Source organism: Syngnathus acus, chromosome 4 (assembly GCF_901709675.1).
Source record: "Syngnathus acus chromosome 4, fSynAcu1.2, whole genome shotgun sequence".
Classification (NCBI taxonomy): domain Eukaryota; kingdom Metazoa; phylum Chordata; class Actinopteri; order Syngnathiformes; family Syngnathidae; genus Syngnathus; species Syngnathus acus.
The window spans coordinates 7,643,879-7,661,759 of NC_051090.1; the positions used below are offsets into that span (position 1 = coordinate 7,643,879).

General features: G+C 38.5%; 1 protein-coding gene across 3 annotated transcripts in view; it reads left to right on the plus strand.

The window, feature by feature from the left end:
• The first annotated feature begins 597 nt into the window (after window positions 1–597).
• The window catches only part of negr1 (neuronal growth regulator 1), an 89,204-nt gene continuing 71,920 nt past the window's right edge, over window positions 598–17,881 (plus strand). Inside the window, exon 1 of one of the 3 annotated variants that reach the window (XM_037248983.1) lies at window positions 598–985. In XM_037248983.1, the coding sequence (XP_037104878.1) occupies window positions 825–985 (161 nt within the window). In that variant the 5' untranslated portion in view covers window positions 598–824. The remainder of the gene's footprint in view (window positions 986–17,881) is intronic. The other 2 variants (XM_037248982.1, XM_037248984.1) reach the window with 2 other exon arrangements.

Below are 17,881 nucleotides of genomic sequence, written 5' to 3' on the forward strand. Positions count from 1 at the left end.
TACACCTGTCCTGTGCAGTCAGTGGTTTAATGGCGACAGTCATTGTCCATTATTTCCCATGGGAACAAATGTTTTCAAATATGAAGTAATCACAGATTGATCATCTTCGTGGAAAAACTCTGGTCAACATGAAAAGGTTCCATAATATTGTATTGTCAGCTTCTCAATGATATATTATATTCCCACTGGTGTAATTGTTGTTTTGGTGTTGTTTTCCCAAGCAATTATTTAATTGGGTGCATTGGTTTTATAAGTTGTTTCAATTGAACATTTTCTCTGTGTTTTAACAAGTTGGATCAATACAGGCCAGTCAATTACAATATATAATGTAGCACTGCATTGCAAAATAATTTGGAGTTTTCCTTTAATTCATCAATATATCACCAGCAGCATCAACTCCATTTGCACAGAAGGCTCACTTTGCTATTTCCCTAATAGCAATAAATAATAGGGGTGGTTCTCCAGTCGATATCTTTAATTGCTCCTAGGTTGTATCAATACCGCTGCTCCATCGCCAGCCACTGGGAACGGGGTTGCCCAGGAAACGGCCGCATGGCAACAGGATCAGAGCCTGGGGGTTGTCTGCTTCTAGCTTTGCTCCCATTTTAAACCGCCTTTCCTCGCTAGATGGTGTGCAAGCCACTGGAGAGTACACTTCCCCTGCACAGTGGGCTCACAGCATCGAGCGAACCCGGGACAACTCAACGCTCGTCCATAACTGGCTGCGTGGAGCGTGGAAATAAAACGGCTTTCTCCTTATTTTCGCCCCGATTTTTGGCAGACTTGGGCAAGAGCGGCGACCACGTCCAGTTGTGACGGACATAATGATTGCGCTGTCGGATGCTTGTGTTTCTGCTCAGTGGCTAAGTGCGATCCTTCTCAGCCTGGGCTGCCTCCTGCCGTCGTGCTTGCCCGCGGGACAAACTGTGGACTATTCCTCCGTGGAAAGTGTGGTCAGCAGGCAAGGCGACACGGCTCTACTCAGGTAAATTATAATTATCAGAATAAAAAAGAGAGACAAACTTCACTTTTTACTGCTGCTCACGGGAGTTCCGTAAATCTTCTGCACACACTTGATCTGCAGCTGAGTGCTTGTTTACACCCGAAAGAGGGCTTTTGTCACCCCATGAAAGGACACAATGGGGTGCTGTTTCATTTCCCCCCCGCAAGCCGATCTTGGGGGTTGTGCCTACTGCCGAGTATGTTGGCCGCCAGCAAGACGCTCAAACCCGCGACAAGAGACCTTGTTAGCACCATCAAAGTTTTGAAACACGTTTATTTTACTCTAGAGGACTTGTTAACCTCGATAAATGCCTCATTCAATATGATGCGATAGTTTCTCACTGCATCGTTAGACGCGTTGCAGCGCGTCGTCTCTTGCATCATATAATGTTTATGTCTGGTTTAATGAATGCATCTAATAAGTCTCGGTTTTTGTACGTGAATAGGAATAGATTATAATAAAATACAATCGTGGGTTTTAATGGTAACTTTGGGGAAGGTACAGTGTGATGTCGCAGTTTCAAATGCAACGCACAAGAGAGGTTGTGTGGTCATGACTCGCTGTCGCTCCCTCCCTCCTCATGTTCATCCCGAGTTCAGCCTCTTCCATCATTTGGGCGACATGCCAACTGCACTGGTAGCTGTCATTCTGCTATAAATATAATTTTATTAATATTACTATATTAAATATAATATATATTAACATATGTTATTTAAGTAGTCTTTGCTATGGATGCGGTGTGACTAAGAAATACGATAAATAAATAAATAAATAAATAAATAAATAATCACCAGGTTTAATGTATTTGAGTATGAGATAAAATTCCCTAGAAAGTGTGCTACCTAGAAGGTATTCATTCGTGTTCATGCAATTGCAAAAACGATTTATTCTTGTTCAGAGGAATCTTTAAAAAACATGTTGCAAACCTTACCCTTGACCAAAGAACCTTCAAAAAGAAAATTAAAAAAATGCAGACTGAGAATTGAGCAGCTTATTTGTTTATTTTCAACACATTTTTCAGATAATTTTAGTTTGAATTCTGAGAACTTCAGCCACTGGTTTTGGTTGTTCATTTTATAGGAAATATACACAGCTGCACTGAGGCTCAATAGTTTGCTCTGTTGCCTCAGCATGAAATTTAAGGGGTCCAATAGGTATTAGATTGGGCCTTTGTTTTATATGCTGTCCCTGTGCTAGTGAGCTATCTTTGGGTACACGGACTTATCCCAATTTCTGTAAAGAATGCAAGACTCTAGAACGGGTGTCAAACTCATTTTTTTCAGCTTCTTTCGGAGGACCATTATCAACCCAAATAAATGTATGAGCACCTCATATTATATACAGTAAAAGCTACAAAACAAACTGACAAATAACTCATTTTTAAATCAGATGAGTAAAAACTGGTCAAATATTTAAAAAAAGATATTAAATGTGAAGACAATTTGCAATTCTAGTAATAACACAAATTTGATGCACAATTTGTCTTCGCGGGCCACACAAAATGATGTGGCGGGCCGTATCTGGCCCCCGGGCCTTGAGTTTGACACCTGTGCTCTAGAATATGGAAATGACTGAATAGTTGTCTGTCGCTGTGTGTTAGCCCAGTAACTGACAGATGATCAGTCCTAGGTGCACCCCACCCTGTCAGGCAAGCAGCTTCCACGTCAACCTGAACAGAAAATGGATGTTTGGAAAAAATATACACTTGTTGTCTATGGTTATTATAAATGCATTTGCACTTATAACACCTCCAGATTGTTTGATTCTCACGGTGCACATACACAAAACTATGCACAGGCAAGCCTAGATAATATCTTGTCGTACAAATATCAAATATCCGCCGTGATGGCTCAGAGGATGTGAAGGATATGCTGGCCCATTTCAGGGAATTCTCTAGATGTTGACTCCACGAGATACAGGGTATGGAGCTGAATGCAGAGCAGTTGAACGGGTGAAAGTTACACTCAGGGTTGCTTGTAGTCACTGACATCTCTCACTAGCCCGCTGAATAGAGGAATTGTTTGTGTTGGTTATCATCAGTGTGCGACAATGCATGACGCAATGCTATCAGGAGGCTGTATGCTTTCTAATTTTGCTATTTGTTTGCTTCCTCTTCTTAGTTTTTGCTGTCTTAATTCTATAGTCAAACATCATCCTTTCAAAGAGATCTTCTCCCCTGGCTGTGTCTTGGGAGAAGCCTTCAAATTCGTTGGTGTCAGGGAGGGGAGGCAAAAGCTTTGCCTGAATCCTGATTGTGTTTGCACCAGAGATACAGTAAACTCGGTGCTGTGAGTCAGCTCAGTTGCCTCTTACCGTCAGAGTAAGTCTTAGCATTTAAATCCCTCCAACAAGGACCACCTGAATATATACTGTAGGAAATCTGAAAAAATAAGCAACATTTTGTTATTTCTGAAGGTATCAAGAAGAGGAGTTCAACCATATTTGTCCTAGGACCTGTTGCAATAAAACAATACACCTTCTAAATTGCTCCTCTTTCCTCCCTGGCCAGCTTCATGTGCCATTTTCAACAGAGTAGAGATAAAAGTGGATGTTTTCTTTAACCACATGGGCCCTTTTGCTTTTTATCCTTCACATCTTTTCATTGCTCCAAAGCATCTGCTATAAAAATGTGGTTTCCTATTTATTTACTTATTTGCTTCTAAGAGTTTAGGGTACTGGCCATTATTGCCAAGAGAACTCTTTGACCATTAAGAAGGTGGATGGAAGCTGAATGGTGGTTAAAAAAAAAAGCGAGATCTCTCACAAACTGACAAAGCCCGAAGCATGCAATTAGTCACTGCCACTGGATTATGGAGTCGATCCCGTGAGGTGCAAGCTCTGTCACATAGTCACCGCCCCCCCCCTTATTCAATTCTGTGCGTCACATTACTGTTGCTCTGATTCATGTCGGACCACACCCAATTAAATTGTTTTGGGCTTCTTGAAGATGAGGAATGGACCATATGTGTATCATCACCCTTTTTGAACTTGTTTGATTACTCAAAAGCTCAGCCTCCAACAAAAGCCCATGTTGTTTGTCATGGCTTGTGCTGATTAAAAAGCATTTTACCATGCACGAGTAGATCTGTTAAACCCGTATGCTGATTTATTTTATTTTTTAACAGACTTCCATCAGAGGTTTATTGCTTTCTAGTACTTTAGTCAAATCAGCCTTTCACATGCTCTTCAGAGATTTCATGTCATTTTGGATTCGGTTAAGTAAACCTTGACTCTTACTAGTAATTGGAATAGTCGTAGTAGAAAAAGTATGTTAAATGAGTCCAACCTCACTAAAATGTGAAGTATGCGATGAATAGCTCTTAAACAGCGACAACATTGAGACATATTCTTATGATTACCGTATTTTCCGCACTAGAAGGCGCACCTAAAAACCTCAAATTTTCTCAAAAGCCAACAGTGCGCCTTATAATCAGGTGCGCCTTTATATATGGACCAATATTGAGCCACTACAGCAGGCGCGTCCAAAGTCCGGCCCGCGGGCCAAATGTATATATCTTATATGTGGACAAAGTTTTAAAATGGGCCATTCATTGAAGGTGTGCCTTATAATCCGGTGTGCCTTATGGTGCGGAAAATACGGTAGATTCGTAGACTATGATGATAATTTTGGTTTGGAAAATATCTGAAGCTTGTATAAAGATGCAAAGTACTACTCATGTGACTATTCCGAATCAAACTATCATACAAAGATAGATATGTGACTATAATGGACATAGTTGAAAGTTCAGCACAAGTGACACTCAAATTATGCCTGTAGACAGTTGATAAGTAAAACGATTGTTTTGCATGACTGAGTTGTATTTCTCCCTAGGAAAAACTGTGACATATTATTTTCCCTGGCTTGTTGGCAATTACCATAATGGTGTGTTGTCTGTGCAACCAGTCTCCATTGAAGTAGTTTGTGTCTTATACCCATCACAAATTCTGTGGATACAGAAATAGGAGCTATTTAGGGGATATTTTCTTGCAATACAGTCCAATTTAGAAACTGACTCTGCTGCTGTCTCCTTATCATGTAAGTATTGTTGGAAAAAAAATCACTTTCTGCATCTGAGCTTTTTCATTACGTGATCACAGCCCGTTTGGTTAATTAGGGCTACCTCCTCCTGGCTTGATTAGGTTTATTAGATAAAAATGAATGATGAAAAATTTCAGTTGAAGCAACCCAGTTTACCTTGTTGGACACAATAACAAAATGTCTGGGGTTTGTTTTGCACCGCATTTCATATTGTGACCATTGTTGCTGTCTGAAAAGTATTGCTTGTTTTGAACTCCATATGCTCATTGTCTCCTTCACAGCTTGTATCTATTGTGTGAATAGCTGTTTGACCGCCATTTTAGCAAGTAATGTGTGAAGAGAAACCTATTGAAAAAGCTAGCTGTATTATTAGCCTCATGGTCACTCGGTTTTTATCCTCGTGAAAGTGCAGGGATCATTTATTTAGTACCCATTTGTGTTTGATGTGCATTTTCCAAATGAGTCCACAAACTACACAACCAATTTAAGACCTTTAGGATTGTATTTTCATAGTATATTGATATTTTTTTGTCTGCGAAATATCGAGATCAGCCTTGGCCTCAAAAAGTCCATATCAGTTTATCCATATTCATATTGGACGGATTCAGATTTTTGCTTCGTTGCTCATTTGACAATTTGGCAGCAGATACGGTAAATCCAGGTCCAGAAAGTAAAAATTCTTCCACAGGTTGGCTTTCGCCATAGGTGGTCGTCCTAGGTAAACACATATATTCGTACCATGCCTATCATAATTTCCAACGTCGTGTTGTGATCGGCCATACGCTGCACGGGATTTATGTCAAATCAGACCTACAAATTCTTTCTGCTGTTGGGATTGCTGGTATTTATAGTTATCTATCTACTTCTCACAAGTGAGGATGTCACTACCCAACAGAATTTCAATGAATTGAGTTAATTTTTGATTAAGATGCGACTGAAATGTCTCCTCATGGACCATTAAGCGATTGGAGCTCCTTCAACATTAAGAACAAATAAAGGGTATTAATCTACAAGATGCATAACATAGAGACATAACAACCATAATAAAACTGAATCATGACCAACTGGGGGTTCTGTATCTTCCTCTTCTTTGGCAAGTATGAGGGCAAACTGGGACTGGAATCAGAAATCTCTCAATTCCTTTGCAGCTATGTTGCTCTGCCTGTAACATTATATGTGAGGTTTCACCTCTTTTAACTTGTTTTTGTTTATTTAACGTCATGGCGTATTTCATTAGCATGCTGCTCTAAGCAGGGGCGTCAAACTCATTTTCAGCTCAGGCAACCACATCTTAGTTACGGTTATGGTACTTTACTCGGTTTGTGGAAATTACTCTGACGGACGAAAACCCACTTCTTTCTGTGCTTAGTCTGTTTTTTTTTTTTTTTTAATGTTTCTCGTCATTCGTTATCTGACATCAAAAGGGGTGCCTATAAGTGGCGGAACTCTGGACTTTAGTACTCTGCAGTTTCTGCACATTAATATGCTCCTCCAGTATGTTTCAATGTATGATGGAAGTTGCATGTTATTTTTTATTATCTAGTGACTCTGATATGCATTTGTAGGCAGGTAGTGCATTTCTAGACTGTGTGCAGGCTCATCAGGGGCATAAATTCATTGTGCTTTCCAAAAATTAAGCATATTGTTTAGCAGCACCCACGTGAATTACCTCCTTATTAGATTTTTTTCCCCCAAGTCCTCTAAGAGAAATATTTTATACGTGAGGCTCATTGTAATAATAAGAGTCTTAAGGAATAGAGAAATGACTTGTGGGTGAAAATGGATCCTTTTGCATCACTGTATACGTTCACATATAATGGCAGTCTTTCCATAGGACTATTTTAGGATGTGTTTTTCGGAGGGACAGTAGGGTTAATATTTTTCCCTACGTCAGGTTCTCATCCTAATTAGTTGTGCTTCTCTCACACAATATATTATAGAACCCAAGCTGAAAATATTCAGTCAATCCAAGTTACAGAATAGAAATGAGTCTATGTCAGCAAGTTGTAGATGGAACATGCTGACATGCAAATCTTTCAAGAAAAGACTACTACAGTTGTAGTGGCAGCTGTTTTTGCATGGTATGCTGATCATGTATGCTCTCAACCTTTGGTAAAATTTAGAGTAATGTTAAATTTTTTGCAGGTAGACCAAGTGAATTTTCTGTGCTACGAAAGCACAGTATTTATTTATTTTATTAGAAATTGGATGTACGATCCAGAGAGAACACTAGTTTTGTACTTCCGTGACTACAAGCTCCTTTAGGTGTAATCATGGGTTTGAGCTTTAAAGGTAGACTGACTTTAATCCACCAGGCCTGACTTCATTCCTTCATTAGTTTTGTAATACCGTTTAATGAATAAAAGAGGAATTCTAGTTTTCTTTTTAAAGGGATTGTGTAATGTTGAAGAGCCCTAATTTTTTTCGAGTGGTTAGTTGTAATGTGGTGTGGGGGCAATAAAACTACTTGATTTCAGAGTAATATTAATTTCACAGTAGTATTAATTCAGATGTTATCTCCAACTTCACTTGGCGTACTTAGACTTTCCACAACACCAACAAATGGCAAACAATGTTTTATTTAACATATCAAATTACATTTCCCTTTCGTTACAAAAGATGGAAGTATATTGTTATTTATTCTGTGGAGTATGAATGGCTGTCACTCTGAAAATGATTATTTAGTATATGTCATCTGCATAATAAATGGATTACAGTGGTAAATGTTTGTTGGAGGAAGGTAATTGGAGTGTCTGCATTGGTAATTACTAGGAAATGGAGAAAGAGGCAGTAGGGCAAATCAATATCACCAATGATTTAGCTACCCAATGTTGCTATTGTTTATGAGGAGAAGTGGCTTTAGTACTAAAGTAAGTTGAGTAAATGCTAACCTTTCTTTTCCCCTGAATGACTTAATTCAATTTTGTATTTTGGAAATAACACTTAGAGATTATGTTTATTTTGGTATGTGTGAATGTTAGATTACCGTGACAACTTGTATGACAGCTCACTAAATTGTAGCCAACATCACGTATTGTGTTGTTGGAAATCCCTGAATGCAAAATGTGTTTAAATCAGTGACTCAGAGAGCAAGACTGTCATTCTATTCAAATTACCTTTCTAGGAACTACCCAACATATTCTTGTTGATGTTACTGCTAGATTCATTTAACTGCCTTTTCACTTCTGGCTGTGCTACCAGGATTATATTCGCTGAATTTCTTGTTAATGTAAAACTGATATTACACTTAATGGTCCAAAAGGCGATAAATTATCACTGAATTATAATGTTTGTATTGAAGTTTGGTATTTTTTGTAATCCTTAAAATGAATCATGGGATTACATATTTATGCAAATTTGAACTCGGATACAATATATGAACTGTACATCACATTTTATTATGCTAAATGTAGCAACTAGTCATATTAAAATACGTGGATGTATGCACAGACACACACACACACAGGCGCGCAGACACACACAGTCGGTTTCATCCATCTGCATTCTGCGTGACACAGTCAGGTGCCACAATGGAAATTCCCTGAGGCATGCAATCGCTTTTCCAGCTTGCACAGAATCTTCCGTCTTTTCTAAAACAGCCAGTTGTCTTTGGTGCAACTGTGTGGGCCAAGTCTCTCTGCTACAAACCTAAATCCAGGCACTGCCTTTGATTTGAACACAATGCCCCCGCTGCCTTCCCCTCTTGGATACTTTGATTTGTATTTTGTCTTCAAACATTCACCTGTGTTCTTGCCAGCATACTCGGTAATGTAGTAGTCCTCACAATGTGAAGTGGGTATGCTTGTCATCGTTGTTTCCATCATTAAAGCAATCCAATTAGTTAACCACCTTGCCAAAAACTCACAAAAATGAAAGCAAATCTGCAGTACAGTTTCTCTAAGGCTGTTTTTAATTGTAATTGACAATCAATTGTTCATTAATTGATTAACTGTTGCACCTCTAAATTCAATCATTTACTGTATGTTATTGTTGAGCTGCATGTTTTTCCTGACTTTAAGAATGATTACATTTACAGTGGTAATTTATGATACCATTGACCTGACTCAGGTTTTTTTTAGATACATGCGAACTGTCATTCAGGTGTATACAGGTGACGGATTTGAACTAACTTGCTGTGTGCAAACATTGCAAACAAAGTGTTTTGTAATATCCATTTGTAGTAAAGTGTCAAATAGCTAAAATTGTATGTCTGAGAGCTCTTCAGCAGTGAATAAGCTGCCTGTGAGTAGCCAGTGTTCAAACACAGACAAACTGATACCTTTCACCAGAGTGATTTAATAGCCAATATGTTTAGAGAAGCAACAATGAATCAATGAATCAAGTATCAAATTATCATTTTTGAATATCAATTAGTCAATTAGATACTTTTTAAATTTGGAATTGTCCTAATGCTCAGGAATTCAGTTTCTCAATAGTACATATCATATTTTTGTAGTCCTCCATGAATATGGGACAATATGGTCCAATATGGTTGAGACTGTTCGGTCCAGTGATAAAAATAACGACATGATTGCAGGACCAAATGGATGATTAGATGCACACCGAGAACTTCATACGTTTGAATACAGCATATTTTTTTTGCAGTTCTTAAATTGAATGTCAAGAACAGGTTCAATGGTTCCATATATATATAAAATCCACGTAGACGAAGCAATTTGGTTTTGTCTTCAGGGCCTGAAACATCACACATCAATTTATGCCTTCTCTGCAGGTATGTTTTCTTTGTCACGGTAAATATTGTCTGAAAACTGAGTGAGATATTTGAAACATTTCAAATGAAACCTGCCTCCAGTGCAGTGCTGTCTTGTTTTGTGCTGTTCTTCTTTGCAGATATAAGCGTACGTCATAATGCATTAACATTGAAGGGGGTTCTGACAAGCTGTTTTGTTTTCTTTATGAGTTTTTTGTTGTCCTGACAACAGGTAACAAGGTTCCCTTACCATGTCGCTTCGCTTGACTGCCAAGTCCTTTCAATCTCATCGTAATACTCAATGCGTGTTTCTTCATGTTGCAAAGCAAAATACAGATGGAAAAGAAAGCTTTTGCTGTTTATATTTCTGTGTTATGTTGTAGCTGAAGATGCTGATAAATTCATTAATAATTTAAAAAATGAAAATTAATAATGAAGACAAAGGAACAATCGTAAACTTTATACATGTAAAATGTGTGGAAGATGTTTGAGTTCATGGTAAGTAAATTGAGCCGTATGGCGATAATGCAACATTCTGGAGGCGTAGTTTAAGTAAATATTTTTTGTATTACTCTTTATTTGAAGACGCCTCTGTGGAAGTGACTCTCCAGGGTACTTCAAATGGATGCTTTTATTTTTATTTTTCCATCAGTTCAAATGCACAAGTCGTCTATTTATCAGGGGGGTTTACTGGCAATTTTTTCCCCCAGATGTATATACTTTTATCATTTTATGATTAATAATGGGATTGTGTACAGTTGCATGAATTATTCACGAGTTGCTTTGGAGAGAGTTAGGACGAATTGAGAATATTTTTACATTAAAAGTAAAGCATCGAGCAGCTAATGAACAAGCAAGCCTGTCAAAGGAAGGACAGCGATGTTTCTGAGATTGTCCTCAAGAGAGCCTGTGTAAAGTCAGATGAGAGCCAGAATTCGAAAGCTTCTGCACACATCTCCACCTGCTCCTCGGTTGAAATTGTTAAGATTTTCTTTTGGATATCACAAATTGAAGCCTCTCCTCGTTTGCTTTGCTACTGGTGAAGTGACAAGTCCTAATGATTCAGCTGGTGGACCCTGAGATGCTTTGAAATTGCGATAACAGCAGCAGAAAAGGCTAAGAGGGATCCAAACGTTTCAACAACAACAACTTTGCCAGATTTTCTGGTCATACAATGATGTTGCAAATGGTACTCGCTGTTCATTCAGCTTGTTCAAGACCATAATCAGACTTAGGAGTAATCATCATGTACGGCATTTCTCCCAAAATGTGCCGATCTGTTGTGCCTCAGCTCACATCAACAGTTTCTGAACCTTTGCCCTTCATTTTAAACCAGAGAACATGCACCTCAGTTATTGGAATCCCTTCCAATAGCTTTGCAACCTGTAAGTGCCTTCATTTGCAGTGCAAACCTGCGTTGATTGATGCCTGATATGAACATGATGTATTGTTCATCAAACCGTTTGAAAGGATACACCCCTTCTGTTTGCTCTGTAGCACTCCAATTCCTAAATGGATTAAAAATCCCAAGGTTGTCAGTTCAAATGTGGGAACAGTGATGTGTCCTTGAGCAAGACATTAAATCAAAATTGCATCTGTTCTCTCTGTTATCATAAGCATTATACGCATAACACAGGTTAGATTATGAGTCACTTTCACTGAAGACTGGCGAAACAATGTTATCCACAGATGGCATTGTGAACCAGAGCACAGTCCTCTGGGATATCACCAACCTTTTGTCTGGACTGTGTTGTTGTTCATAAACTTTGTTGTAATGTATTCAGTACGTGCACAGCAAGCCGATAGTTTTAGTGCTACACAGCTATTTGTAGCCAGAGCTGCCCACCTTATTTCCCACCTAATGTGAACTACATGGTGAACAGACCCACCCCCCCATGCGGCTGACATCTTAGCAGGCTTGTGAGCAGTGCTTAATCAGAAGAGTGTAGCTCACACACGTCTGCGTGGGTGGTTTGCTCGGAGCTGGACCTCGCATACGTAGGGTAGGGAATTTGTGGGGTTGCCCAATTAGTGCTGAAGTGTAAAGCGGTGTGAGAGTACATCAGCAGTGACGAGCGCACCAGAGGAGACGTGTCATCAATCATAACAGCAGCTCCCGGCTAGTGCCAACCATTTTATTCCACAAGGAGGCAAAAGGCGGAGCCAATTTAGACAACGTTTGAACTGACCTGGCTTGGGACAGTGACTGCTTATTAATGATCCTATTTAATTTTTCTATTGGGTCAATATTATTTACTAGAGGATGAATTTTGATAAATGTCAATACCTTTGCCTAGTGCAACAGAAATTGTGTATTGATTGTGATCATGTTTATTCATTGGATATTTATCAGGAATGCGCTAAAACGTCATGAAACTACTGATTTCAAATTGAGTTCCTATAAAATTCTTGTTCAGATTTGGGTAATTTATTTTCAGTTTTACTATTTGAGACTTACACCTCAGACAGCTGGAACAATTTCACAAACAGCGATATGCGAATATCAGTAATTGAGGCAAAGAGCCTAAGGGTTTTTTTTTTTTTTTTGCCTGCCCAAGAGTTTCTTCAAAAAAACAAAATTAAACGATAATTACATTCTCCTTAAACAAATAAACCTTATAGCCAAAACTCTGTGCCGCAGAGAGAGCCATTGTTGTCAAAAGTGATTAAACACGCATCACTGAGCTGAAACATTGCAGTGAGTATCGTGCACTTTCATTATGATGAACTCTGGCACTGTGGTTGCTGTAGACTAAACCCATCATTGGCTTTGTTGCAGGAATTTAATTTTGTTTATCTTTTTCTTTTAATCAAAACCGTCCTCATAAAACTACATATGTAAGTAGTGTTTCATCAAAGTGTAATGGCATTTTACTGAAGCTGCCAAATCAAAGGCACTGAAGTAATTTGTATTTCTTTTATTCAAAATGAGCTTATGTTTCATGGATTATGACCAAAAAAAAAAGTTCCTTCTATGTCTTGCATGACTTTTCAGAGACCATTTTACTTTACCTGAATGAGTAAGTAGTTCATTTACATATCAAATGCAGAATAGTCTTGTGTATTTTTCTGATGTATGAAAGATCTAAAATGTATGATTTCGTCTCTTAGTATGAGTGCTTTGGTTCATTATTGGCCGTATGCTCTCGAGCTTGATACGGCCATGTGTAACATACTTTAAGGTAATATCTCCCGCAGGAGTCATACATTAGCGTAATAAGGAACGGTCACAGAAGCTGCCCTCACAATGGGACACAAGCTCTGACTATGAGAATTTAGTGTGATGATTATGTTTTTGTACTGCAGTTATTTCTTAATGTGACCTTTAGAACATATGCATGGGCAGTAATGTCAGGAGCAGGTATGCAAACACAATGACTCTTGAGTCACGCTCCCACTGCCTGACATCCACCCATCATAAAACAGTCATCACCATTAGCTGAATAGCGTGATTAGATTTTTATCCCTCCATTGGAGCGATATTGCATCACACACAAATCATCCCCAACAACATTATCTCGATGGTCATATCCATATGGCATTTGCGGCTACATTGGTCACCAGTGGTGGTATAAAGTGTTATTGCTTCTCTGTAGATGTTCCTAATGAGGGAAAAGAGCATAACATTAAATGACCATTTTCATTAAAGTTGACCAGGTTTATGTCTTTAAGGTAAAAGTGGAGTTGTTTATTATATTCAAAATTAGACAAATTTGTGTTTACAGTTAAGAACTAGAATGGTAGAGCTTAGATTTAGGGAGGAAGGATATTGTGTCTTTTTGTACACTGTGCATATTGAAGTGACAGGTTTGTATGTGAGGGAGAAGCTAATTTATGTCACATGAGTTTGATAATTAACTTTTTTCATCAGAGTTGTGGTGGTGTAAGTCATTAATGTTCTTTGCAGTAATATGTTACACGTGTCACAGTGGTTGACAGTTTAGCAACACACCTAATTGAAATGGTTATACTTAGCAAGGTCTGCAGAAGGTGGATAACAATCCTGATTATTTAAATCAGGTATGTTGCAACAGGGAGCTGTAGAAAACATGAGGACCAGAGTTGCCTACCCATGGTTTAGCACAGGGGTGTCAAACTCATTTTTTTCGCGGGCCGCATTGTAGTCATAGCTTTTTTCGGAGGGCCATTATGACCCAAATAAATGTATGAGCACCTCGTATTATATACAGTAAAAGCTACCAAACAAACTGACAAATAACTCGTTTTCAAATCAGACGAGTAAAACCTGGTCAAATATTAAAAAAAATATATATTTTATTAAAAGTGAAGACAATTTGCAATTCTAGTAATGACACACGAATTTGATGCACAATTTGTCTTCGCGGGCCACATTAAATGATGTGGCGGGCCGTATCTGGCCCCCGGGCCTTGAGTTTGACACCTGTGCTTTACCACATCCATCTCACAGTATTGAGGACATCAGTTCAAAGTAAGTCACTCACTGCTTGTGTATCTTAATTGCAGTATAACAGCAAGCATAATTGTCTACATTTTTAATTCTGGCTACTACGACCTTGTCCTGACTTATTCCAATAAAATGTTGGAATGACATAATCTTGCTCTAGTCTCATGCAAATATGCGCTATAAGAAACTGAAATCAGATTTGACAGTATTTGTCAGGTCGATCAAACCCCAGTTTGGAACCCTTCCCTTGTAACCTCTTCTTGTAACCGGTAGACATGGAAGGCACGGCTGACCTACATGCTGTAAGGAGTACTCCTGTTCCATTGTTAGTGTGTACTGGTGGGGAATTGAGGTATTTTCTGTTAGGTGGTGATCCGTTGAAGCCGCAGACTATTTCAGTAAGCCCAGGAAAAAAAAAAAAAAGAGATACGACAGAACTACAGAAAGAGCAGGCACTCGGAGTGTGGGGCGAACATTATTCGGCTCACGTCTGTCAAGCCACACTGCTTGTGTAATGTGCTTGTGGGTTGCTGCCATGGGTGTGAGTCTATATGTCTGTGTGGGAGGGAAGTGCTTGACTGACAGAGCTAATTCCCACAACACTATGGAACTCCATACGTCGTTAATCATTAACAATGAACAACCAGTTATATCCGTTCAAGGCTAAAAGATCCAGCTTCAGGCTGGTTATGTGTGTGTCCACTATACACCATGAGTTGGTGAGGCTTCTCTTGCAGTTTGAGATCTTCGCTGGGGCTTTGCTCCAGTGCTCCGATGATGGATGGTATGGTTACAGAGCTCACCTTCTTGGATGGTGGGGCTGTCCTATCATTCTGTCAAGGTCAGTGGTTATGAAGCTTATAAAAAGACTGGCAACCTTGTGAATTTACTAAAACATCACTTATGGCACATTTCATCTAACATCAGTTACATTAAATGTCACATAAATGTTGTCTTTGAGAACATTCATAGGCCACCAGGTCATGGCCATTGGAAAAACAGATAATTCTTTTTACACCTTGAAAATGGCTGCATCAGGGCAGTTAGAATAGCTATGGAATTTTGGATGGGGGGGGGGGGGGGTGGGGGAGTCTGTTATGAGATCAAATAAGTTTAAAATTATTATCAGCTATCCAGTTAGGCAAAAGAAAATTTGCATTTTTTTACTGATAATATAATTAAATCATCTCAAGCTCATAAATACACACATACATAACCTCCATACAACCCAGTCTGCATCTGGATAAATCAATCAGTGATCAAGTGCAACATCTCTGTCTTTGCTTTTGAGTCCTACTTCAACCCCCCGTGACAGATAAAAACATGCAATTAGCTTATATTGTTTCCATTATCTAGCTATCTTGCAACCGATTTGTCTGACCTACTCCATTGGCCTAGATGTATTGTTTTATGCCCTTCATTGTTATGCAAACAGGATGGGCGTTTACCCGCCTTCTTCCGATGTTGCCTACCTATAAAGCGAGAAGACACACCGAGACAAGAGTCAGCTAACGACATTAAAGCGCAAATGTCTCATTTCCTACTTTGCTCTGTAACTGAACCCTTCAGAAGATGAACACAAAAAGCATCAGATCTTGGCCTTAGACACACAATCCTAAACGGTTTATTTAAAATTAGATTCCATAAAGCTCAAGTTTTCACTGAGTGGATACAATTTGACACATAATTATCTACTAAGCTCTTACAACTACTCTTATTATCTCCAACCCAAAAAAAAAAAAGAGCCTAGCATGCCCCTCAGGCTCCTAAAGAACATACATTTTCTTTGTTAAATCTGATGTAGAATTCGATATTTTTCAGCTGTTGTGATTATATTTGTCCAGTGTGGTGTAAATGCATTTTCTGAAAAGAGTTTGAGATCTGAAATAGGAGCTATAAACTCATTCTTTTACACCAGGGCATGTCAATGGAAAAACCCATTACGTTTGCCTTTAGGCACTTTCCAATTTAACACTATTCTCTTTTAATATGGTTATTTAGTAAACCTTGCGGCCATCTTCATCTAATTGCATGTTTGAGAAATAGATAAAGAAAAATTTGTAAGTCTAAACCTCGCTGCTTATACTAATTCAATACAGTAGCCAATGAGCCATCCAAGCGAGAAGGCTGGAAATGTAGGAGAAGGACTTCCTAGTCGGGTATCTTTCTAAAACTATTCTTTCATCTGTTTAAAACAATACAAGCATTTCTATGCTGCAGAGTTAATGAACCTGTTTGTTTCGTCATTCTCAGGCTATATTCCTTTATTGCTGGCATGTTGGAGGAAAATCCTGGCCAAACCCTTCATGTAATAAGCTTTGTATAATCTTAATTGTTAATGTTTTGGTGCCACCAGTTAATGTTTTTTGGCGCTCTGCCATTCAATGTATGACTAAAAATACTGAATATTGAATATTAACACAGAAAAGCAATAGCATGTTTATTTCATCGTATTTAGTTATCAAATTTGTTCTGGCCCAGGCAGGCAAGCATCAGTAAACTTAAGTAAGGTTGGTTATATTTTGCACTCCTTTAAGAAGTGTAGCACAAACCTACACTAATTTTAATTCTTAAAAAAAAAATGATGTGAGTATTTTCCCATTTTTTGATAACAAAATAAGAAAGATTTTTCTGGCGCAATATGCCAACAAGCATGTCTGGCTAGTCATACAAGTGGAGATTCCTGAATTTACTTGGCAAATATAGAAAAGTACAAAACTAGACAGAAGATTTGAACTCAAAATTGTTCGTCATTTCCCCTAAATTGCTTGGTGAAGTCTACTTTGTTTGTTTTCCTCCCAACCCTTTAAGGCTCTGTTGACAATCCTGGAGTAATTGGATTTTTTTTTTTAAACCTCACTGACATCTACTCAAGTGTGTTAAGGCCAGGGCACCACATTATATGTCCAGCTGGATTGAAGAAAATATGTGTCTCTGTGCAAGTTGTTGACTATCAAGAAGAAATAGTTTGCTGACTCTCGTTTGTCCTCACGTTATCCCACATAGAATCTACCGCCTCACATATCCATTAGATACGTTAATTGAATCGGTCTGATGTTTCACTATTTAGACTTGGGATTAAGTGATTCTCAAAAGATAGTCTGTTCCCTTCCAATTACTTTATCAATTCACTCTTATGAGGCAGAGACCCTGTCTATAGGACCAACCTTAAACTGAACATAATCTTTGCCAAATGCACTGGCAATTAGCTTAACTAAAGACTTTCTGGTCCCTGCCAGTACACAGGATCTGCATTTTAAGCAGCTGCAGCATAAATCGAATGTCTGTATCCAGCCAACCCTCTATCACTAAAAGCACAAATCAGCACATCAAGAAATATTGTGAACCCATGCAAATTATGAAAGCACCAAAGAGGGGTAGTATATAAAATAGTCTTTTACATTTTGGGTGGATGTGGCCTAAACACCCTCGTCATAATTATCTTATGGAGTTGGGGCCTCAAACATCTGTATTTATTAATATTATAGTGGTTCTTAAACCAATTGCAAAACCAATTTACTCTTCAGATTTTTTTCCTCCATTTATTCTAGACTCAACTGTCACAATCACAAAACGGTTATTGACGAATATTTTACATGACAATGTTATCCACTCATAAAATACTATTACTCTTGAATTTATGTTGAAATTATTCAACTTTATTGTGTTGTGTACTTTACATACTACCAATAATTACTCTAC